The 26,760-nt window shown below is 35.6% G+C and overlaps 1 protein-coding gene across 3 annotated transcripts in view; it reads right to left on the reverse strand.

Moving 5' to 3' along the window:
- Positions 1 to 26,760, reverse strand: part of PARG (poly(ADP-ribose) glycohydrolase) — a 116,563-nt gene that overhangs the window by 48,528 nt on the left and 41,275 nt on the right. For all 3 annotated transcript variants that reach the window (XM_024739051.1, XM_024739050.1, XM_024739049.1), the window contains 3 exons: positions 17,421 to 17,513; positions 11,257 to 11,414; positions 3,679 to 3,758 (listed from right to left, as the gene is read on the reverse strand). In XM_024739051.1, the coding sequence (XP_024594819.1) occupies positions 3,679 to 3,758; positions 11,257 to 11,414; positions 17,421 to 17,513 (331 nt within the window). The remainder of the gene's footprint in view (positions 1 to 3,678; positions 3,759 to 11,256; positions 11,415 to 17,420; positions 17,514 to 26,760) is intronic.

The raw sequence follows: 26,760 nt of genomic DNA on the forward strand, positions 1-26,760 counted from the left end.
TAGAGGGTCAGATCCTTTTTTGTTAGATTTACTTTTTTTTTTTTAAATAGTGGCAAAAGCAAAAAATAAATCATCTGGCCAAAAGAAATTTGTTTGATTCAAATCAAAGAACAAACTAAAAAGGCCAGGCCATTTCTGTTTTCTTCTGTTTAAAAAAAAAAATGCTCTTAAGCAGAGAGAACTATGTCAGGAACTATTAGTGATAATGGTGGTAGAGTCCCAGTGAAAGCTTGGCAATTATTTCATTCCTTTGGGTGATTCCACATTTCTCTGCTCTCAGTCACAAGCAGCAACAATCCAAAAATCATATGGAGTAGTTACAGTAGAAAACCGAATTTTGTTAACATGAGTTACAAAATATTCTTTAGATGTCTAACTTTCTCTAAGACAAATGGATAGCATAGTTAAAATTCACAAGTCAAATAATTCAAACACTAGAGAAGCAATTCTATTAATAGGAAACTAATGTCTGTGTCATCATTCAATAATTTAGCAGAAAAGTAAGAACATTAAATGTCTCTCATATATACTAGGAGATACCAAGAGAAATTAAAAAATGAAAATTTCTGGCAAAGCAAGAGAAAAGGAAGAAGAACATGGCTCTTTAGATATAATTAATAACAAAAAAAAACCCTTGAGAACATGCCTACTACCTTTCTTCCATAGAAAGGCACCTTTCACACCAGAATAGGTTATTTTGGTTAATCAAATATTTCCTTTAATAAAATCACAATATATACTGCATATGAGTCATCACTTTTTTGTTTTAAGATCATCCAAATTTTTTTTTAATCTTTTATTTTTAAAAAATTTTTTCACCACACCGTACAGCATGTGGGATCTTAGTTCCCTGACTAGGGATTGAACCCACACCCCCTGCACTGGAAGTGCAGAGTCTTAACCACTGGACCGCCAGGGAAGTCCCAAGCCATCACTTTTTAAATATTCCATTTATAAGATAGTTTTATCTAAAATTATATTGAAAATAATTCAGAAAGCTCTTTAAAATCTTTCAGTCTCAAGAGCCTCACTACAAATATAAAATATATACTGACATCCTTGAAAAGGTGGTCCTGATGAAATTATATTTTATCAATTCTAAAAAGCATATTTTTCACGTATTAAGTTTCTGAAACTAGTCACATAGTCAAAGGTATCTAGCCTTTTAAACTAGTCACATAGTCAAAGGTATCTAGCCATTGCTATTGGTCTGCATTAAAGCTGAATTTTTCCAGAGAAGATATGCATCTGCTTCTACCATCATCTGGGGCCACCACCAACCTGAAATTAGTCTGAATTAAATCTTCCGTTGCAGGCTTCTGTGGATCACACTGGTAAAATGACTTCAGACCTCAGACTTGCGGCCCGTGGTTCAAATTCTCAGGGAAAATTTTTTGGGCACCCTCTCTACCTAGGTTGACACTTGCAGTTTCTTTGTTGTCCCCTTTCTGCATGGCCAAGTTAATTTCTCACTTATTCTTAGACTAAGGGTACAGACCTCTGGTATACCAGCTTTGTAAGAGATATCTCCTACAACTCCCCATCCTGAGTGTTTTTTCCTTTGTAGTGGTACCTAACATAATGAAACTTCTTACCATATATCATGTCCTAGAGTTGATGAAATATGGTACTTTAAATAGGTTTCTATAGTTTCTATTCAGTAGACTCTAGAACATTCTATAGAAAGTAATTATTAAATTGAAAACCTCTTTTATTCTATTTAGTATTTCCTCCTTAAGCCTGTAGCTTTATATCCTAAAAACCTATAGCATGTCTTACTATATTTCTACAAAGAACCAAATTACCATGTACAGTGAAAAAGTCAGAAAATAAAACGTCTAATTACAATTTATTTTTTCAGCCTAATTCCCAATACTTATGATGATTTAGGGACTTCCCTGGTGGTCCAGTGGTTAAGACTCTGTGCTCCCAATGCAGGGGCCCAGTGTTCGATGCTGGTCAGGGAACTAGATCCCGCATGCTGCAACTAAAGATCCTGCGTGCCACAACTAAAGATCTCACATGCCACAACCAAAGATCCTGCATACCATAACCAAAGATCCCATGTGCTGCAACTAAAGACCCAGAGCAGCCAAATAAATAAATAAATATTAAAAAAAAAATATGTATGATGAAAAAAAATAAATAAAAAATATGTATGATGATTTATAAATTTCTAGTTGAAAAAACAAAATTTTAGCTTCTTCTCTCAAAGTGTTTAAAATCCTAAAATTTGGAAAGGCAAGCTGGCTTTTAGAGCAGACATGCAGGATTTGACTTCAGGGACACAAAAGTAAACCCTGAATTACTTAGAAACAGTAATGGAATTCATTCTATTTAGATTTAGAATAGCAAAATATATACTCATCTTTCTAACAAATTAGTACAAATTCTAATTAGGTTTCATGTCTCATAAGCCCCAGTGAGCATTCTCTTTCCTTACTATTTCATTCAGTACAGAGCACAAAACAAAAAAAGATAAGCTAAGAAATAACTCCCTGCATGCTGCAACAAAGATCCACGTGCCACAACTAAGACCTGATGCAGCCAAATAAACAAAAACAAACAAAAAAAAAAAAACAGGAAAAAAAAAGAAATAACCCTCTATCAAAAGAAGCCTATGAATTTTCCCCTTAAATTATCAAAATCCTGATTATTGATTACTTTCCCCCAAATTTGTACAATGTCCAATGGCAATACATTCAAAAGGAAAAGAATGCTAAGTACACTAGGATGTGAAATTACTTACTAAGGGAAGGATATGAGAAAAATGACCTTAAAATAATTCAGTGATGTATTTTAAGACAATCCCACAACTTGGACAACCAGAACTGAAAAGAACTCATTTCACTTGACCTGTTCTACTTAGCAAAAGCAAACTTTTGAGATGTTCTGGCTTCCTTTATAATTACTTTGCAGGAAAGGCTACCCATGATAATAGCTAACATTTATTAAGCATGTAACTTCTGATTTAGTATTTACAACTACCCAATGAGGTAAGTTATCATTATTCTTTTATTTTACAGATGAAGAAACTGAGGCTTAGAGATGTTAAGAAACTTGTCTGTGGGTCTGTGATCACCCAGCTCCTAGGATAAGGGTGGCAACACCCATCTAATATTAGCTGGTCACTACCAGCATTGGCTAGACATTTACCACTACTGCCTCAGGTGCTATGATTAGCCTCTGGGAAAAGAAGATGGCTGAGGTCCAACAGAGGAAGAAAGACATGTAAACTCTAAGTACAAACACTGTTTTATAAGAACTCTACAAAGGGCTGAAGGAGGCACAAAAGAGAGGGATGGGTAGGAAGGCAATGAATTGGTTAACCTCTGCAAATAAACTAATTATAATAGTCAATGTTTCTTTAAATAAAGAATATCTAAAATGTATCCCCCGGTCAATATACTTTCTTTTGAAAGTATTAATTTACTATTTTTATTCATGAACATCCATTAGCGTATGTTACGCTAGTCTAATTTCAGAGTATATAAAACCCATACACATTCATAGCACACATTTACGTATACACAAAACAAATGCATAAAATCTAGATATTGAATTATTGTTTTAATGTGGTTTGGGGAGGAAAGTGTACTTTAAACACAAAATGTTTTTGACCTGTCTGAACTGTCCCCCTCAGTGACAAAAATTACGGTAAGAATGAAAGGAATGTACTTTTCTCTGTGACTCTTCTAAAGTAGCAGAAGAGTGTTTTAAGCTTCTCTGGTTTCCTTGATGAACGTCCTTCAAACAATCTGAAAGAGATGGAAAATAAAAGAGGGTAAGGATGATTCTAAATGCCTTAATGATTCACAGAAAACTAAATCTATGTTGCTACCAAGTAATAAAAGAAGTAATTCTTCCAGAAGGCAATTCTGTAACGACAGAAAACTGGGAAACTGTTTGGATTCAAACAGAATCTGAAGAGGACTGAGACCAACTAGAACCAGGCTTCTTCAAAGTTGTTCATGTCAGATGGCACTCTCTAACAACCACGTTCCTCCAGTCTATCTTTCTGTGGGGCACCATCTGGTCCCCCAAAGTCAATTAGGCCAGTGAGTTAATGCTTGATCATGGCAAATACTATATATAATTCATAATATTACCAGGTAGTTAAATGATTGAACGAGAATGGTATCTGAAAAAAGATCCACACGACTGTTTGGGGGTGGGGTGCAGCTAGGATAACAACAAGCAGGTATGACAAGATACTGGCGGACTGACCAATCCTTGGTGATTAAACACATATACCCTTCGTATGGTAACCAAAACAATGCCTACCCTAGGTCATCCAGTTTCCAGCAACCTGGACTTGCACTACTTAATTTAGTTTTCTTTGAAATGACATGGCATTGTTATTGGTAACACATAATGCAATTTATCCTGAGGAAAGAAAAGTAAGGCTTTGAAAGCATATGACCTCAGTAAGTAGTTCACCAAAAGATTTCTAACACAAAAGCATGCTTTCAGGCACAAGATCTAGCTTTACAAAGGTACTTAAAAATTGCAAAGAAATTCTGTGGCTATACATGATGAAGTATTAGTCATCTGCTTCTAGTCATATACTCTTGCTCTAAAACCAGAAACCCTTCAAGTAAAAGTCCACTTTAATAAGTGCCGAAATGGGTAAAATTTTTCATGATTAGAAAAATAAGCTTATGCAACTATGCAGAGAGGGAAAAGTTAATTCTATGAGAAAATCCTATTGAGCAAATGAAGTGAATTAGGAAAAGGGAAGGAAATGTAGATTTCAAATGATCCTGTTTCCAATGATCTGAAATTCTTTATTCAGGGTCAATTTCTGAGAAAACAATTTACATGAATACTTATTTCCTGAAAAGAACGCTAAATGTCAGAAAGCATTTTAACGAAATCTGAAATCTAATTAATGTTTAAAAGTAGTTTGAGTGCCTGTGTGAAAATTTTTTCTCATCTAAAAGACTGTATTTTCTAAAATGTTTATAACAAATACTCTTAAAATCCAGCTGCCTGCTGAAAGAAAATCTTTGCAAACACAGGTTTCAGTTCGGTTTCTTCTGCAAAATGTCAGCCAGAATAGAGCTTGTTTAAATCAAAATGACAGTCAAAATGAAGAAGCCACTTGGCAGTTTAATTAAACATCCTGTATCAAATAAATATGATTTACCGAATGAATACCTTGGGATCCACTGCAAAATCCCTTTCTAGGTTTACTACTTAGTAGAGGGAATCAGGATAAATACAAAGGCAGCTTATCACCTTTTTTAGAGATGAACTGATGTACTTACTATACAACTCAATTAAGGGGAAAAAGTTCCTCTTCGTAGAACTGTTGCATAATGAGTGAAAATGGCTATTGCCCTTAAGAAATAATTCCCCCAAACGTAAAAAGCATCCCTAGCTTCAGCATGTGATCATTTATTTATAAAAGCACATAAAAGTTAACATATTTAATAACCATGATGGCAAATTATTAACCTTAGGAGACTCTTGGGACTACATATTTATTCCCTTAGCAATATGGACTTTCCTGGAAAGATTATATGTCTGTTATTATCACCCACTACAAATGAGCACTACTGTTTATTTTACAGGTCCAAATCTTATAGGTACAAATCAAGCAGAATCTCAAGGCATTCTCTTTCTTCATTGCTCCAAGTCTAATTTCAAATCACTATGCAACCAAATACGCTTTCCATCTTCCTGATGGAGAAGTGTGTGTGGGGTGGCGTCTGGGACACAACAGGGAGGTAGAAAATAAGGCAAGATGAAGCAGGTTTAAAATCTTTGCATCAATTCTCAGATTTCGCTTTGTAAAATTTTAAAGTACCACGAATAGCCACCTAAATAAAATGAGTTATTCTGGTATGGAAGCAAGTGAAAATAACATAAAAACACAGGCAATCTGCATGAGAGAAAGCCACAAGAGTGATGTACTATCTGAAGGACAGCGTTTGGGGTGGCGGCGGGGGGAGGGGTGGTGGTGATGGGGAGATAGACAAAGGGACTAAGGACAGAGCCCGAGAAAGGAAGAGACAGAAGGATGGGGCTGGCAAGACAGAGAGAAGAGAAAGAGACAGAAGTTGGGTTGAAGACAGAAGAGGGTATGAGAGACAGAAACTCGCAGAGAAAGACACGCAGAGAGACAAACAGAAAAAGACAGAGACTCAGAGAGAATGAGACCTTCTCATAATAATCAAGCACCATCCCAGTTTTTTTTTAACTCCTCAACACCATTTGTTGTTGTTGTTGTTAATTTAGATTTTCAAGTCCTGGGTTTTTTGTTGTTTTTTTTTGCCGTGCTGCACGTGATGTGGGATCTGTTTCAAGACCATGGATCGAACCCGCACCCCCTACAGTAGAAGCATGGAGTCTTAACCACTGGACTGCCAGGGAAATCCCTGGATCCCTCGGTATGTATATTTGAAGGCATATTTTGAGTCAGCAGGCGTGCATGTAAATATGCACATAAACTAGGCCATAATAACCCCTCCACACGTAGGGAAGACATTTTAGCATTTAACCAAATGATAATTACAGATTATTAAAGAAAATAAACAGAAAAAGCCAGTAGGCAACCTCACTCTTGTTCTAAACAAAACTTTTATTTTCAAGGGAATAAGTCAATCAAGGGTCAGCTACTTATTAACTGGTGTTTTTCTTTCCATACATATAAAGAGAAACATAGTTTAATAAAATCTTTCCCTGAATGGAATATTGATAACATTACTAGAATTGGATTCTAGACACACACATACTCCCATGTGATTTCAAGTTAAGGATTAATCCTATTAGTATACAGTAAATCAAACCTAAAGCACTATAACCTCCACTTTAAAGTGGAAGCAAATGATAATCCGGAACCCAGCCAGAAAGTCATTCTTGGCTTTTCTGTGAAGCACTGTGCCATATGGCCCTGACAGCATTTTCAATCCACGGAAGAGACAGATGTAAAAGCCTCCTGGGCTGACCACTGCTGCAACCCACAATTAATCTCTGACCATCAGTTTCTAAGCAATCTCAGCAGCATCGATGCTAATCACATTGGAAGCCTTTATAAGAATGTTTAGGCCCTGAAAGGCAAGCAGGGGAAAAGGTCAGGGGTATTTAACATAACTAAGCAGGGCTGGAAGAACACAAGGATAAATAAAAAAGGGAAGACCTATTCAATTTATTGACATCAGCTTGCCACCACAAACTCTTACTATTTTTCTTATTCAATCAACTGGTTAGCCTTTGGAGACTAAATACACTCACACACACACACACACACACAACTCCTAACTGGCAGAAACTATAATCATAAACAGCAATCATGCAAAAAAGAAAACATGACAACAACAAAATGCTCCATAATCTGCTTACCAAATGGCTCATCAAATTAGGTAGTTGATCTTTCATAAGCCACACGAAAAAGGGGAACTATTGGTTGTTTTTCATTTCTGGAGTGCACGCAGAGCATTTTGCTCTTGAGAGGAAGTGAGACATAACAAAACAGCAATGAGTTTGAACAGAAGACAGTGTTCAAGTCCCACTTCTGCTACAAGTCATTTACTCTCACTGAACCTATTAGTATAGAAGCTTCCCAACTAGAAACTTCCAGAGATAGAAAATCAAAGTGAGCTGCCAATAGACAGCATCAATGATCGCGAATAGTTGCGGTTGTTGGCTGTTTTCGGCTTATGAAAACACATTCATCTCACTGAGAGACAAGTGCAGACATCCTGACTGCTGAGGATTCCCTAAAACAATTGTGGAAACTACCACAGGTTTCACCTGCCTTAATTAATTTTCAGTGTTCTGGTGACCAAAAGAACATCCATCAGCCAGGAAGACAAGAGCATGCCTGGTTTCAAATCTTCAACAGACCTACCTACTTAAACTCTTATTTGGTAATGCTATCGGGATACTGCAAGCTTAAATCCCTCATGGTCATTCTGGACTGGAAGTAATTCTTACAGATCAAGAATTATTTCTAGGGATAATTCTAATTTCTGACTACCTATGATGTAAAAAACTATTAATCTGATTCATTCAAAAAGAGGCTATAGGGCTTCCCTGGTGGCGCAGGGGTTAAGAATCCACCTGCCAACACAGCAGACATGGGTTCGAACCCTGGTCCAGGAAGATCCCACATGCCGTGGAACAACTAAGCCCGTGCTCCACAACTACTGAGCCTGTGCTCTAGAGCCCGTAAGCCACAACTACTGAGCCCACGTGCCACAACTACTGGGCCCACGTGCCACAACTACTGAAGCCCGTGTGCCTAGAGCCCATGCTCTGCAACGAGAAGCCACCTCAATGAGAAGCCTGCTCACCGCAACAAAGAATACCCCCGCTTGCCCCAGAGAACCAGAGAAAAAGCCTGCGCAAAGCAACGAAGACCCAACACAGCCAAAAATAGATAAACAAAATTATTTATTTTTTTAAAAAGAGCCCACTGATATGATGCACCGAAAAGGACACAACATCAGTTCTCTGCTATTTCTGTCAAAAATTCAGTGACCTCACTCCATTTGTGAAAAAAATGTCAGTCAAACCCGACTGAAGAACATACTACAAAATAACTGAGGAGTAGTCTTCAAAAGTGTCAAAGTCATGAAAGGAAAGGAAAAATGAAATAACAGGGTAGAGGAGACTTAGAAAACTACAGTAGTCCCCCCTTACCTATAGGAAATCCAAGACTCCCCAGTGGCTGCCTGAAACCTCGGACAATATGGAACCCTCTGTATACTATGTTTTTCCCTACAGATATATACCTAATGATAAAGTTTAATTTATAAATTAGGCACAGTAAGACATTAACAACAATAACTATAATAAAGTAGAACAATTATACTAATACACTGTAATAAAAGTTATGTGAATGTGGTCTTTAGCTTTCAAATATCCTATTGTACATATTTAATGCCTTTTCCATCTTAACTAAGCACTTATCACACACATTGGCCATAACTTGTGCAGTTTGAGGTGTAACAGCAAAGCTACCATAAATTTCTTTTTCCTTCTTCTTAATTCCATGGACAGAAGCACTTTACAGCTTTTCTTTGTCATATCCCAACTGCCATCATCACTACTCCTCTGCTTGGGGTCCATTATTAAGTAAAATAAGGGTTACTTGAACACAAGCACTGCGATGCTTCAATAGCTGATCTGATAACCAAGTCAGGCTACTAAGTGACTAACAGGTGGGATACGCTGGACAAAGGGATGATTCATGTCCTGGATGGGAAGGAATGGGACGGTACAAGATTCCATCATGCTACTCAGAATGGTGTGCAATTTAAAACTTACGAATTGTTTGGAATTTTCCATTTAATATTTTCAGACTGTGGTTGACTGTAGGTAACTGAAACCATGGAAAGCGAGCCACAGATAAGAAGGGACTACTGTAGGGACTTCCCTGGTGGTGTAGTGGATAAGACTCCATGCTCCCAGTGCAGTGGGCCCAAGTTCAATCCCTGGTCAGGGAACTAGATCCCACATGCATGCCACAACTAAGAGTATGCATGCCACAACTAAGGAGCCCATATGCCACAACTAAGGAGACCATGTGCTGCAACTAAGGAGCCCGCCTGCTGCAACTAACACCCCACACAACCAAATAAATAAATAAATAAATATAAAAATTAAAAAAAATAAATTAAATAAATGGTCTTTAAAAAAAAAAGAGGGGACTACTGTAAACACAGCGTGGGATACTGGGAGGATTCTGGATCAGAAAAATACAGTACAAAAACTTTTGGAGGGCTTCCCTGGTGGCGCAGTGGTTGAGAGTCCGCCTGCCGATGCAGGGGACATGGGTTCGTGCCCCGGTCCAGGAAGATCCCACATGCCGCGGATCGGCTAGGCCCGTGAGCCATGGCCGCTGAGCCTGCGCGTCCAGAGCCTGTGCTCTGCAACAGGAGAGGCCACAACAGTGAGAGGCCCGCATACCGCAAACAAAACAAAACAAAACAAAAAAACCCAAAAAACTCTTGGAATTCAAATAAGGTCTGTAGTTCAGTTAACAGTATTATACCAATGTTGATTTCCTGGTTTTGATAACTTTACTATGGTTACAAAGTATGGTTACATAGTAATATTAACATAAGGGGAAGTTAAGGAGAGTTGTATTCGAGATCTCTCGGTACTATTTCTGCAACTTTTTTACACATCTAAAATTCATTAGAAATAAAGTTTTTAACGAGACAACATTAAAAAGGTAAACTAAAATAAGTGGCATTACCACACCAATCAACTTTGAACACAAAAACAGAACAGCAAACAGAACTTTGTCAACTTTGAGCAAAGTCATGTGACTTTGCTCCATCACTACATCTCCTTCTCTGTACCCTGTCCACACTGCCCCACCCCTCAGAGGCAGGAGATGGGGATTAGAGGGAGGTAATGGAGGAGGACATTACACACAGTCTACTGGGAAAGAGGAGCATATACTGGAACAATTCTCTGAAGGCCCGCTCCTGACATTAGGGGAAAAAAACCTCACATTTTACTCACAGATCCCATAAAGATAATTCTCAGGTGAAAAACAGAGATGAGGGGTGGAGGGGGGGGCGTTGGAGGGAGGAAAAAAACAATAATCATTTGCCAAGAAGATTTTACAATGTTTTTGTTTATGTAAATGATGGAGAAAGTAATAATGTGGGAAAATGGTTAGAATCTAAAACTTTATCAGCCTTCACAACACATTACTTTAATCAAATAAGTTAAACATTATTTTGTCTTCCTTTTAAAAAATATTAGACTAATAAATTAATCATGTCTATAAAAAGTCAAAGTCAACTTTCACTTTTGCTTTTTGTCTTAAGAACTGTATTTTCAAGTCTCATAAGACAGTCAGTCTCATGACTCTAAACTCACACTTTACAGAAAGGAGTACTCGTACTCACTCCAGCTTTAACACTATTTCAGCATACAAAGAATATAATGTACAACAAATGTTCTGTGACTAAATAATCACACGGAACAGGCATAAGGAATTCAGGGCACTTAGAGGAGGAGGACAACCTGACAGAGTGGAAAGAACATGTGCCTTGGAGTAAGACAGACCTGAGACTAAACTTTAGCTCTGTGACTTACTGGCTCCTGGACCCAAAGCAAGTTTTGTTAACCATGAACTTAAATTATCTTGCCTGCAAAATAGCAAAAATATCACTTAACTCACTGTATTGTAAATATTAAATTAGATAACTGTACATAAAATGTTTGGCAAATCACTCAATGCCAACCTTCTCCATTTTAATGTTAAAAAGGGGTTCGCTGAAAACATACCGATTGAAGTTAATATCTGGATAACTAGAATACTCCGATTTCATCTTAGCATTGCGCCGTGGAAATGTGCAGAAGAAAGCATTAGCTAAAAGACTAGCAATCTGTTCCTGTGACATTGTGATGGAATGATTCATCTTCTGTTTCAGGAGCGGTATTGGCTGATAGAGGAAACACAAATACAGACAAGAAGAGCAATAATTAGTTTAGCAATTTCAAAAGCAGAGGCACCAAATTGCATTTGCTAAATTAAGGCAGGAATAATTTCAGGCCACTCTTGAATCCTTAAATCAGCAATACTGTTGAAGTCAAGAGCAGTTCATCAAGGATGATTGGGAAAATGTACTTGTTTGACAAAGTGCAGATTTCTAATCAATAATAATGATAGTGAAGAGAACACAAAACATTACTTGTATTAATGAAAAACGAGATTCCTTTAGCAAGTAAGAAATAAAAACACATTACACATGTAATGAAAAATTAAAACAAAGGATAGAACAGAAAAATGTAATGTTGAGTTTAACTACTACTACTGCATATGCTAAATTTTGTTCTCACTTATATTAAAGATTATTGGACAGAGCAATTTTTCTATTTCAGTCCTAAAGAAAATGAACTAAGGAAAATAATTCAATAAATAAGTCTTTTCCTTCTAATTTTGAATCACACTTCTCATTGACAATTTATAAGACCCAAATCTAATTTTATTAAAGCAATTAATGGAACATGTGTATACAGACTTATTTATGTATAACCTGTAAAAATATAGGCATTTCCTACATAATCATTTCAAGTCAAGGAAGATGTAGGACATTTCTCCCTCAAGCTTTTTACATCTGAAATGTCTTCAAGTTATACCAAACCCAAATTGACTAACCTTTTATTTTTAGTATATTCCACAGGACCTGAATATTGCGTTCAGTGAGTTCTGTTTTAAATGTTTAAACTGTATGTTTTTAAAGTCATGCTGGGAAAGCCAAAGACCAACTGCCAATTTACATCAGTTGCTTTGCTTCAAAATGCTCCAACATAATATTTAGGGACGCTTTTCCTATTCCCTTTAATAAGTCAGAACTAAGAATCCTGGATATCTACTTTAATTCAAAACAGTATGCATAGAGAACTGTCCTGATCACATCTCAGGAATCAACACTCAAAACGAAACTGAGGAAAGGCAGGCAAGACAAATCAACTATAACAATTTGCTTTTCTCTAACAGAAAACATACATCATTGCTAGAATAAGAGTTTGCTAGAAAAAGAAAATGCTAAACTTGCAGTTCAACTATTTGCCTTGGGAAAATACAAAAGTAAACAAACAGGAAATATCAAGAATTTATTTTCAATAGGGTATCCAAAATTCTCTCCTTTTAGGCCTTAGCAAACACCAGTTCTAAGCAAGAAGCAATAGAGAGCTCATATTGATCTTCATTTTCCTTCCTATACATTTATTTACAGCCCAGCTATGAGTTTAGAAAAGGTGACAAAGTATCAATGGCTTAAAGCACACTGTTCCTTGGTTTTAGTAAGAAATGAGTTTTTAACTACCATTTACCAGGTTATCCACAAAAATGATTTTAGGCTTAATGGACTTAAAACACAAACATTTCTTGTTTCCCAAATAACTAAATAAGTATAATTTAAAATATAATAAGTTATTTGTTCTCCTGGTGAGGAGAAATGCCTGAAAGCTAATACTTGGGGAAAACTAGAGGATGTAAACCTTATCATCGAGCACTCAGCTAGGTAAAAGAAGACACTGGTTAATATGAATGAAGACCTCTCATCAGAAAGAGAAATTAAGGAAACAATCCCATTCACCCTTGCAACAAAAAGAATAAAATACCTAGGAATAAACCTACCTAAGGAGGTAAAAGACCTGTACTCAGAAAACTATAAGACACTGATGAAAGAAATCAAAGATGACACAAACAGATAGAGAGATATACCATGTTCTTATACTAGAAGAATCAATATTGTGAAAATGACCATACCGAAAGCAATCTACAGATTCATTGCAATCCCTATCAAATAACCAATGACAATTTTTACAGAACCTGAACAAAAAAATTCTTAAAATTTGTATGGAGACACAAAAGACCCCTAATAGCCAAAGCAATCTTGAGGGAAAAATACGGAGCTGGAGGAATAAGACTCCCTGACTTCAGACTACACTTTACAAAGCTACAGTAATCAAGACAATATGGTACTGGCACAAAAACAGAAATATAGATCAATGGAACAGGATAGAAAGCCCAGAGGTAAACCCACGCACCTATGGTCAACTAATCTATGACAAAGGAGGCAAGGATATACAATGGAGAAAAGAGGGTCTCTTCAATAAGTGGTGCTGGGAATACTGGACAGCTACATGTAAAAGAATGAAATTAGAACACTCCCTAACACCATACACAAAAATAAACTCAAAATGGATTCGAGACCTAAATGTAAGACCGGACACTATGAAACTCTTAGAGGAAAACATTGGAAGAACGCTCCTTGACATAAATCACAGCAAGATCTTTTTGGACCCACCTCCTAGAGAAATGGAAATAAAAACAAAAATAAACAAATCAAGATAAAAATTAATTACATGGGACTGAGTGAACTGATGAGGATGATTACAATTTTTGTGACCTTCTGTTTGAATAATAATTTTAAAAATCCCACAGGGAAGGACTCAGAGGCAAAAAATATACAAATCAATTTTCACTGCAATGTAAAGGAGCTGTTACATTGGGGAAAAAAAAAAAAGTGATGCTGGGAAAACTGGACAGCTACATGTAAAAGAATGAAATTAGAACACTCCCTAACACCATACACAAAAATAAACTGAAAATGGATTAAAGACCTAAATGTACGACTGGACACTAAAACTTTTAGAGGAAAACATAGGAAGAACACTCTTTGACATAAATCACAGCAAGATCTTTTTTGACCCACCTCCTAGAGTAATGGAAATAAAAACAAAAATAAACATAATAATGAAATGAAAAATAAAAGCTTTTGCACAGCAAAGGAAATTATAAACAAGACGAAAAGACAAGTCTCAGAATGGGAGAAAATATCTGCAAACAAATCAATGGACAAAGGATTAATCTCTAAAATATATAAACAGCTCATGCAGCTCAATATTAAAAAAACAAACAACCCAATCCAAAAATGGGCAGAAGACCTAAATACACATTTCTCCAAAGAAGACATACAGACTGCCAACAAACACATGAAAGGATGCTCAACATCACTAATCATTAGAGAAATGCAAATCAAAACTACAATGAGGTATCACCTCACACCAGTCAGAATGGCCACCATCAAAAAATCTACAAACAATAAATGCTGGAGAGGGTGTGGAGAAAAGGGAACCCTCTTGCACTGTTGGTGGGAATGTAAACTGATACAGCCACTATGGAGAACAGTATGGAGGTTCCTTAAAAAACTAAAAATAGAATTACCATATGGCCCAGCAATCCCACTACTGGGCATATACCCTGAGAAAACCATAATTCAAAAAGACACATGCACCCCAATGTTCATTGCAGCACTATTTCCAATAGCCAGGTCATGGAAGCAACCTAAATGCCCGTCGACAGACGAATGGATAAGAAGATGTGGTAAATATATACAGTGGAATATTAGCCATACAAAGGAACGAAATTGGGTCATCTGTAGAGATGTGGATGGACCTAGAGACTGTCATACAGAGTAAGTCAGAAAGAGGAAAACAAATATCGTATATTAACGCATATATGTGGAATCTAGAAAAATGGCACAGATGAACCGGTTTGCAAGGCAGAAATAGAGACACAGATGTAGCGAACAAACGTATGGACACCTGGGGGGAAAGGAGGGGGAGGGTAGGATCGATTGGGAGATTGGGAGTGACATATATACACTAATATGTATAAAACAGATAACTAATAAGGACCTGCTGTATAAAAAATTAAGTAATTTAAAAAAGCATGAATGAAGATCTTTCAAAAAGTTCATGTCCAAAATTTGTTTCCTTTAATTTAATTTTTATAAATCTAAAATTTACCTTTTAGATTTGGCCTAGAGAACATTAACATGATAAATCATTAAATAACAACATATGCAATTTAACTTGCCGAAGATATATTTCGATAACAAATTGAAATGTTAACTTTCACAGCAGAGATTTACTTTTTAGTCGAGGACAGAGGACAAAATTAAAATGTTCTCCCATTAGTACACTAATGGAAGGACATAGTTGTTTTAAGCCAGGAAAAAGAGACGGGAGCTGCAAATCTGATTTTGGTTCCACCCACTGACTTGTTATAGATTACAAACTTGGGTGCTTTTGAATACATATCTCATTAAGTACAATAGGGAAACCTCTCTAAAGCATGAAGGGAAGAGAAGAGGAGGAAGTGATTCCTATCTAAAGGCTATATTTGGTTAATTATGAACTACAGTGAATTAAAAAAGCCTTTAATTAAGCACTATGTTAGACCTGGGGACACAAAGATGATCCCCCTTCAGGGAGAATATAATCTAGGGGAGGAGACATATAAAAACATAAATTACAAAATAATGTGCTAATAATAATAAGTATGATTCGAGTGCTACAGGAGTGATAAACTTTGGCTGGGGGAGGTAGGAAAGGCTTCACAAGGGGCAGAACCTAAGAGGTAGGGAGAAATTTTACTACATAAGGAAAAAAGCAAGGAGAAAAAAAGAATGAACATGAAACATAAGCAAGCAAATAACTTCCAACATAAACAACAAGGAGTTTTAAAATATATTTTCTCTGCCCAATAGAAAAACTTATTTCAGACACAATGAATTAATGAGGTGAAATTACAGTTACCTAAAATTGGAAATATCACAGTATAATGCTAACAAATATGGCACACGGAAAAACATTCAGTGGTTCTCAACATTTGGACTCAGGCATTCGGACATGGCTTTTGGTTGCCCCAATGACTATGCTTGTGTTTTTTGTGCTGTTCCAACGATACACTGCAATGTGTGGGACCATCCTACACATTTAGAAATTGCTCTGCCCAAAATGTCCCTAGGGCCCCTGTGGATCAACAGTGTTAGCAGAAACCTGGCTAGCATCCATGTAGCCAGGGGGCTGGCCCCAGAAATAAATGACAGAGGCGAATCAAGCTACTGTTGCGAGAAACACAGGAAAAGAATTATGAAGAACAAACCAACAACCTCTTATAATTACATCTACAAATTCACTGATACTCTCCCCCCCTTGAGAGGCAGAGTCTAATTATCCTCTCCTTGAGTATGAGCTAGATTTATTGACTAAATTCTAATGCAGAGAAAAAATAGTGAAAGCGATAGTGTGTGCCTTCAGAAACGAGGTCAAAAAGGCACTGCCTCTTCCTGCCTCTCTCCTTTGGGTGGCTTTTTCTGGGGAAGTTAGCAACCATGTCATGAGGATACCCAATCAGCCTAGAGAGCCCCACAGCAAGGAACTAAGGCCTTCTGCCAGCAGCCATGTGAGTGAGCCAACTGAGAGGTAGCTCCTCCAGCTTCAGTCAAACCTTCAGATGACTGCAGCCCTGGCCAACACCCTGACTGAAACCACAAGAGAGATCCCGAGCCAGTACCAGTCAGCTAAGCTGCTCCCAAATTCCCAACAGAAACTGTGATAATAAAAGTTTCCTGTTTTAAACCACTAAATTTTGAGGTAGTTTGTTATGTAGCAATAAATAATACACTCCCACACAAAACAAAATAATACCAGATTCTTTCTTTTATTTTTAAAAGTTAAGAATGTATCATGAACTCATTTGTTATACAATACACTACTTTGGGGGAGAGGGGAGGAAGGAGTAGGTATTAAGCCATTTTGAAGATAAAATTTTCTAAATCCATTAGTATGCTTTGAAATGATGACTATCCTTTTTTGAAAGTCAGAGATTATTTTAAAAAAAAAGAAAAAGAAGTATGAGTAAGCAAACATCAACACTGTACACTGAAGCTCAGAAATTGAATACTGCATTTTTAATGTCCACTCGCAGTGTTCTCTGTAGCCTCTAACCTTTTCCTTAGTATAGCAAAATCATCATACTCTGGCAAAAAACTGTTTCCCATCTCTCTGTTTGACCTTGACAATTAGAGTTTAAACGAAATTCTACTGTGAGTCTCAAGAAAGCTACTGAGGAAGAAGTTATTTCCACCAACCTGGGTGCAAATATTTGGCAGACAGAGTGCAATTTTCACCATATCAGGCAAAATGGACTGATATAAGTGTTGAGCTTCTGCTTCTTCTAGTACCTGAAAACCAATAAAATGTTATCAGTGAATAATAACCAATGAACAAATATTTGTTATTAAATTACATATGTGCTTTATATAGGATGCCATAAGAAGGCATATTATCAGCATCATTGAACACATGCACAAGTACACCAACAGGTGCAGTAAGGAACTTACAAATTCATTTCCAAATGTATGTAATTCACCTAAATGCCCTCTGAAAATGAATCGAGTATCCCAAATATGAAATATCTATCATATCGCATTCACAACTAAATAAATGCTTGCATATGAAAAACAGTACCTTCTGACCTCGGTTACATCAACTAAAAACTATTAGACCACAAAGAACTCTCTCAGAAGCCCTCAAGCTTCTACAGTCAGTAGTTTAAAGAAATCATCATAAAAGCCACCCTAATCGTTTCAGAGCATATTATATGTGTCAAATCTAACATACTGGGTAGTAAACAATGAAGTTCCAGGTGACTTACAATTTCCTTTTCTAGGCAACTTTAGGAAGTTAAAACCACAATTCCCATATCATAATTTGAAGTACAAGAAAGACGACATTCATGGCCTATTTCTGTCTTTTGTAATTTCCCATCTCTTCAATGCTTTAGAAATTACTTTAGGCCATTTAATCCAACTTCTCTCTAAACATCAGAGTATTTCTTTTAAAATACTGAAAATGAAAACACTCTTAATCTAGGGATTCTATATATACAGTCAGGATTAAAGTAAATCATGTATCTATCTGAAATCACATCTGAACTAGATAGATGAGGTCTCAGTTATAATCCAGTCTGATCCTGTCATTATTAAAGAGAAAAGAAAACTGAAGCCAAGGAGGTTACCTGATTATCCTAGACTGAAAATGTCAATTAGCAACTAAATCAGAACTAGAACCCAAGTATTCTGGCCTATATTCCACAGCTCTCCCCACTTCTCTATGTAACCAATGTTTGGGATTGATGAGGATACAGACTCTTTACAAATATCTATAGATTCCCTTTGCTATCAGGAGCTAAGCTGAAATAAAGGAATATTCATTTGTCTATCTACAGCTGGACACAGTATGTGTATAAATCGAAAAAGTAGCAAAGATAATTTACATTCACTCTGGTTTTACAAGAAAGTTCTAACAGGGCTTCCCTGGTGGCACAGTGGTTGAGAGTCTGCCTGCCGATGCAGGGGACACGGGTTCGTGCCCCGGTCTGGGAAGATCCCACATGCCGCGGAGCGGCTAGGCCCGTGAGCCATGGCCGCTGGGCCTGCGCATCCGTAGCCTGTGCCCCGCAATGGGAGAGGCCACAACAGTGAAAGACCCGAGTACCGCAAAAAAAAAAAAAAAAAAAAAAAAGTTCTAACACTAAGAATTTTCTTTATACCAAAGCTCTAAAATCCAAACCTATGCCCACCTCCCTCTTTAAATTAGGAAAATGGGAAAATTGATATTCAGAATGAACAGAAAGATATTTGCAATTCAGAGAGTGTAGGATCCAATTAATCATAGGTATATAAAAAACAAGCAAGAACACAATTATTAATTCTGGGGAAAACAAAAAGTTGTACAAGAGGAGAAAAGGAATCAGATCTCAGATATGAACAGTGTTTTTACCATCCTACTAAAAAACCAGAATACTGATCTAATTGAAATGAATATGATATCTATAGTGGAAAAGTGGGGAAACATAAATAAGGCTGTTAGTGGTGACAGGGTTAAGTAAACAACAGCTAAATCCTAATCTTCTATAATGGGAAGTTAACACACTAAAAAAATAAATAAATAAAGGCTAAAAGGTTCAAAGCCTCTTCATTATAAGCCTCTTTAATGCTAGTAAAAAGAAAAACTAAATTAAAAAAAACATACATAGAAGGCATTCTGCTAGTTTAGAATTTTATTGTATATATTAAAGATACTTGCTTTCCTGTACCTGAAAATGCATAAAACATATTAATGTATTAAGATATTCAAATTCTTCTTATTCATAATTTATCTTTTTGTTTTTTAAAACATTTTATTTTGAAATAATTAGAGATTCACAGAAAGCTGCAAAAATAATATATGGAGGTCCGGTTTACCCCTCACCAAGTTTCCCTTAAAGGTCACATTTCAGATTAACTATAACACAATATCAAAACCAGGTAATTAATATTGGTACAGTATGTGTGTATTGTTCTATGCTATTTTATCACGTGTACATTTGTGTAACCAAAATCAAGATGCAGAAGTGTTCCACTATAACAAAAGTCTCCTTTATGCTACTAATTTATAGTCACACCCTCCTTCCAACCATCCCTAAGCCCTAGAAAGCACCAATCTGCTTTCCATCTCTGTAATTCTGTTGTGTTATACAAATGGAATCATATGGTGTGTGTCTTTTTAAGATAGGCTTTTTTTCACCCAGTGTAACGTCCTTGAGATCTATTCAAGTTCATGCACGTATCAACAGTTAATTCCTACTGCTGAGTAGTATTCCATAGTATGAATATACCACAGTTTGTTTAACCATTTGCCTACTGAGGGGCATTTTGGTTGTTTCAAGTTTTTAGCTATTACAAACAAGGCTGCCTTTTACTTTCAACCTGCCTATACTGTTATGTCTGAAATAATTTCTTGCAAGCAGCATATAATGTGTCAGGTTTTTTTAATCTACTCTAAATCGTTGTCTTTTAATTGGTGAACTTTGACATTTACATTTAATCATTGATAACTTAGAACATATCCATTTTTAATTTTCTCTTTCTTTTACCTGTTTTCTTTTCCTTCATTCCTATGGGTAACTTGAACATATTTTAGAATTCCATTTTTATTTATCCAAAGTATATTTGAACACATCTCTTTGAACAGATTTTTTTTAAATTGGCTGCTCTAGGCATTGTTATATATAACTTATCACTGTTTCCTGGTGTCAACATTTCACATGTTGCAGTAAAGTATAGAAACTTTACCTTTAAGGCTCTTTACCCACCCCCATTATAATTTTCTTTAATATTTCTCCACATACATTGAGAACCACATTTGATAGTGTTATAATGTTTGAAAATAGTGAAACAGAAAATGTCAAACACTATTTAGAATACTCAAGAAGAAAAGTCTACTATATTTTTACTCTTTCTACTGTTCTTTCTTCTCTCCTGGTGTTCCAAGATTCCATTTTATCATTTCCTTTCTGTTTCAAGAAATTCCTTTAGAGATTCTTTTAGGATAGGTCTATTAATGACAAATTCTCTTCCTTTCCTTCATCTTAGAATGTCACCGTTTCTCCTACAGTCCTGAAGGATATTTTCAATGGATATACATTTCTCTGTTGAAAGTTCTTTTCTCTTACTCCTTCAAAAATATTATGTCACTTCTTTCTGGCTTTCATATTTTCTGATGAGAAATCCAACAACATTCAAACTGTTTTTCCCCTATAGGCAATGTGTTATTTCTTTCTGGATGCTTTCAAAATTTTTTTCTTTGCCTTTAGTTTGAGGAAGTTTGACTATGATATGTCTTGGCATGGATTTCTTTGGGTTTATCCTGTAAGAGGTTTGCTCAGCTTCTTGATGTCTTCTGTCAAATCTGGGAAATTTTCAGCTATTATTCCTAGTTTTCAGCCACTATTTTTTGTTATTGAGTATTTTTTCATCCCTGCCCCTTTTCTCCTCTCCCTCTAGTACTAAAAAGGCATGACTGTTAAATATTTTTTAATAGTTCCATAGGTCCCTACACTTTTTTTAATAAATTTTAATGTTTCTTGAATGTAATGTTTGCTTGTTTGACCAGTACAACCAGTATAGGAAATTTAGGAATTTAATTCAGATTTTCAAGCCAATATAAACCCCAAAATTATATATACTAGACCATTATGCTATTATTATTTTCTACATTACGAGAAAATCTGAAAGGAAACATATAGTCACTTTTAGACCAAAATTATTAAACCATTCTAACTTTTCTGAGTCACCTCAGAAAAAAGTGACATAAAAGTCTATTTTCTTTCTGTTGTTCAGATGAATTCCTTTGTTCTTTTTCAAGTTCTCCAATTCTTTCCTCTGTCACCCCCACTCCCCATTGAGCCCATGTATTGCATTAAAAAAAAAAATCAGGTATTGTATTTTTCATTTCTAAAATTTCCATTTGGTTCTTCTTTATAGCTTCTATTTCTTTGCTGGGACTGTCTATTTTTCATGTGTTTCAAGGAGCTGTAATTGCTTATTGAAGCCTTTTTATGATGGCTGCTTTAAAGCCCTTGTTAGATAATTCTAACATCTGTGTTATCTCAGGGTTGGTATCTGTTGATTGTCTTCACATTTCAGTTGAGATTTTCCTGGTTCTTCGTGGAGCGATTTTTTTATTGAAACCTGGATTTTATGTTATGAGACTTTGGATCTTATTTAAATCTTGTTTTAGCAGGTCTTCTGTGACACAGGAAGGGAGAGCCACCTCATTACTACCAGTCAGGAGTGAAAATTCTACTGCCCTTGTTGACTCCCAGGGCAGGGAGGGGGAAAGGCATCTTGATACCTTTGGGTTGGGGGGCGGGGGCCAGGTGCAGAGGGTGAAAGTTCAGGCTCCCCACCAGGCCTCTGCTGATACCACCCAGGTGCCATATTTTTCCAACAGCCCCACAGACCCTAGCTGGTCAGTCTTTTCTCCACCTTTCAGAGTCTTCTTATTCTTTTATAGTGTCCTGGGTTTTCAGCTGTATTTAGCAGAGGGATAAGGAGAAGTGTCTTTCCAAACATTTTTAACCTAAAGACATTTAACCTTAAGTGTCTAAATAGGCTGACAGCTTCTTCTTCTTTGGGTACCTGTCCTTGTCTTTTAAAACTGACATACGAGTAGCTGCTGCCATGCTTTGCTGACCATCACAAGCTTTAAAATATCACTTATTTATCTGATGAAGCATTATTGCACTGGACTTCTGTCAACACTTCAGACCTATGTCTAACGTTGCTTTGAAAACACAAAAGGGAAGATAAAAAATGTCATTTGAGAACATAACCAACCCAACTACCATTTGAGATGGAATGCATAATTTAAAAAACTAGTATAATCTTATGCCCTCTCATATATTATTAGCATCTTTAAGCAAATCTTACCTTTTACAAATTATTTACTATTTATTAATCTGCACAATTTATTAATCTATACAATGCAAACCAAGACATTAGTATTAAAAGGTTTTTAAAATGTAAATCACTGCTTAACTTCAAGGGAAGAAGAGCCTTAAATAATAAATATTTATTTATAATATATCATATATTATATTATTTTTAACGATGATGATGATTATAAGGAAATTAAGCATTTATATGATGATTAAATTCTCCCTGGCCTCTATTGGAGGGTCTGCATAATTATATATGACAAGTGTTTGTGTGTGTGTGCATGTGTGTACATACCATCCTTCTATTCTCATCCCAAAAGTTGATTATGTACGTGTTTCACTCAGAACTGATACAAAGATTTTCAAAATTATAATGCCATTTTACCCATTTCCTCTCTTTAGACTATAGAGTTGTTCATCCATTCAACTAACCAGTAAATTTAAGTGTCTATTATATGCCAGACACTGTGCCAGGACTGACAACAGAACTGTAAACAATAACAGACATGATCACTGACCTCATGAATCTCAAAGCAGAAAGTCCTATACTCTTTCTGTGATCCTCTCAATATATCAGCCTTCACCTTGAAGGATAGTAATTATTGCAATATCATCACAGTGGTCGTGGAGAAGCTATCATTCTTCCTTAGCAGATGGAAGCATTAACAAACTACTAAAATAGAGCAACTTAATTTGTCAAATGTCAAAACATGATGAATGATTTAAATATCTAGAAGCTTACATATAGAAAAGAGATTTGTAATTATTTCTTCTTTCTTAGAATGCTTGATCAACTAAAACTAAATCTGTGAACTGTGCTCTAATACTAAAGGCATATTCATGCATGACTAAGTACAGTGCCTGGCACACAGACAGTACTAAATAAATAATATTACTGAACTTTGAATGGGGAAGTGAAATCTGTAGCCGGTAAAATCAGAAAACTAGTGATATTTTAGTGAAGGAGAATATTTCCATAGATCTACTTCTTCAAAGAGTTCATAGGAAACAGCTTTTTAATCAGTCACAAATCAACAAATATAATAAACACCTCAAGTCACTCCATGTTATCTATTGATGTAAACCTAGGTAGACCCTAGTAAAAATTTTTAAAGTTACTAATACTCTTCTTTAATAAAAAATTTCAAGAAAGTTTATACAAAAGGTCTAGAATAAATTTTATGAAACAATTTTTTAACATAAAACATATATCATCCCAAAATCTAAATAGACAAGGTGAAAAACCTCATAGTCCTATGATCCTAAAGTTAATATAACCATTTAAGTGTTTGTTACACTTAGGTATTTGTTTTCCTTCTCACACAGAAAAAATTACTTAAAATCACGTTACTCTAACAATTCTGTATAATTTTTTCATTAGACAAAAGAATTTTCCACTTTGCTGTGTAGTCTTCATAAACATCACTAGCAACAAAATGTTTTTTAAAAAGTCATGTATTTTCATTGTAGCAAATTAACATAAACAAAAAGAAAATAAATACCACCCACAAACCCACTATCAATATATATACTGCTAACATTTTGGCATATATCCTTCCAGTCTGTATTTTGTTTTCATTTACATAGTGGACATTTTCCCGTGTAAATAAATATAATCCTATATCACCATTTTCAGTAGCTGAGTATTATTAACAATTTGGACACACCATACCTTATTTCCCTACCTAATTCTGTTATGATAGATTTACAGGTTGTTGCCAATTTTCCACTCTTAAAATTACCATTGCAATGAATATCCTTGTACATACATCTTTCTGCAACTATTTGAATATCTCTATAAGTGAAAACGTTATATCAAAAAGCATAGGCTTTTTTTTTTTTAAAGGTTTTTACTATATGCTGTCTAATCACCTTCCAGAAAGGTTCTATCAATTTATATTCTGGTGCTGTATATGAAAGTACTCAACTCCATACCTTACTAATACTGTGAATTCTCGTATTCTTGTTTTATTCACAATCTGATAGACTAAATTGACACCACTATTATTTTAATTTATGTTTATTTAATTACTAATGATGTTGAACTTTTTATCCCCATGTATACAAACTCCTCTGTGATGAGCCTTAATTCTTCTTTTCTATTAATTTTTAATACGTGGATACATTCTTGCCTTAAAAATGTCAAACCATTCAGATGAAGTCAAAGCTCTTCTTAACCACAAATCCCCAATTCCAAACTACTTCTCAGACAAACAGATGCTTGTCTCCTTCCCAAACTACTTCTAAGCATTTCTACATATGTGCATACAGAAATTTAGCTTTCTGTTACATTAATTTTTAAACTAAATGGTATACTATATTTTTTGCAACTTGTTTTTTGCCTTAAGAAAAAGCCTTAGAAGTCTTTCCACGTAATAGAATAAATGCTATACAGTATTTTCCACAGTATGGATATACAATTTTAACCATTCCTTATTGATGGCAATTAACTTTCCCAGCATTATGAAAAATTTCAAAAATACAGCAAAGCTAAAATAACTATACACTGAACACCCATAAACTCAGTTTCTACAGTTAACATTTTACTCTGTTTTTGTCGCATTATCTATCCATCCATCAATCCATTTTTTAAATGCATTTTGAAGTAGGTTGGGGGCATCAGTACATTTCACCCTGACCACTTCAGCCTCCATATAAATATAATTTAACATTTGTTTACAAGTTTTTTCATTTTGAGGTAAAATTTACATTCAATGAAATGAACTAACCCTAAGTGTACCATTCAATGACATTTTACAAATGCATACACCTGCATAAACTAAATCCCTATCAAGACACAGGATATTATTACACTATCACCCTAGAAGGTTCCCTCATGCCCCTTCCCAGGCAACTTTCCCACATCTGAGAGACTACCACTGTTCTAAATTTTCTTCTACCATAGATTAGTTTTGTCTCTTGTAAAACTTCATATATTGGAAACATGTGACATGTACTGTATTATGTAAGGCTTTTTTTTTCCCCTCAGCACTGTGCTTTTGAGATGCATCTATGTTGTGTGTATCAGTGATTTTGTTCCCTTCTATTGTTTTATTCTATTGTATAATTATACCACAATTTGTTTATTCATTCTCTTGTTCATAGACAACTGCACTATTTCCAGGATTTGGCTATTATAAGTAAAGCTGCTATAGACATTCTTCTATAAACACAGAATTTTTTGTGTATACATATATTAATTTCTCTTGGGTAGGTTTAGAAAGGAAATGAAATGCATAGGTCATAGAGCAGGTATATGTTTAGTTTTCTAAAGAACTGCGAGACCTTTTTCCAACGTGGTAGTACCATTTTACAAACCCAACAACAAAGTATGAGAGTTCCAGTTGCTCCACATCTCTAGCTACATCTATTCATTTTAGTTTTAGCCCTTCTAGTGCCTGTGCACTAATACTTCATTCTAGTTTTAACTGGCATTTCCCCAATGACAAATGACACTGAGCATGTTTTAATGTGCTAATTGGTCATTTGTATATCTTTCTTTGTGACCTGTCTTTTAAACTCTTTTAATTTTTTTTAATGGGGTGGTTTGTCTTATTTTTAAATTGAGTTCTTTATATATTCTAAACATAAATCCTTTGTCAGATAAATATATATGCTTTGCAAATATTTTCTCCTTGTCTTTAGCTTGTGTATTCACTTTCTTAATGTCTTTTGATAAGTATTTATTAATTTTTTTCTTTTATGCTTAATGCTTTCTGTGTCCTAAGAAATCTTTGTCTATCCCTAAGTCACAAAGATGCTTTCTTCTAGAATCTTTATGGTTTTAGCTTTTGCATTTAGTTATTTTCTATGTATGCTGTATACAAAGAGTTGAAGTTCATTTTTTTCCCCCATAAAGAAACCCAATTTTCCCAGCACCGTTTGTTGAAAGATGTTTCTTTCCCCCATCGATTGCTTTGGCACCTTTGTTGAAAATCAAATGATTGTATAAGTATGGGTCTATTTCCGGGTTTTATGGGTTTTCCAGTGATCAATTTGATTCTTATGCCAGGACCACACCATATTAGTTTCCTTGGGCTGCTGTAACTATCACAAACTGGGTGGCTTAGAAAAACAAAGATTCATTCTCTCACAGTTCTGGAGGCTAGAATTCTGAAATCAAGGTGCTAACAGGGTCATGTTCCCTCTGAAGGCTCTCAGAAAGA

This window comes from Neophocaena asiaeorientalis, unplaced genomic scaffold, assembly GCF_003031525.2.
Source record: "Neophocaena asiaeorientalis asiaeorientalis breed wild unplaced genomic scaffold, Neophocaena_asiaeorientalis_V1.1 scaffold202, whole genome shotgun sequence".
Lineage (NCBI taxonomy): Eukaryota > Metazoa > Chordata > Mammalia > Artiodactyla > Phocoenidae > Neophocaena > Neophocaena asiaeorientalis.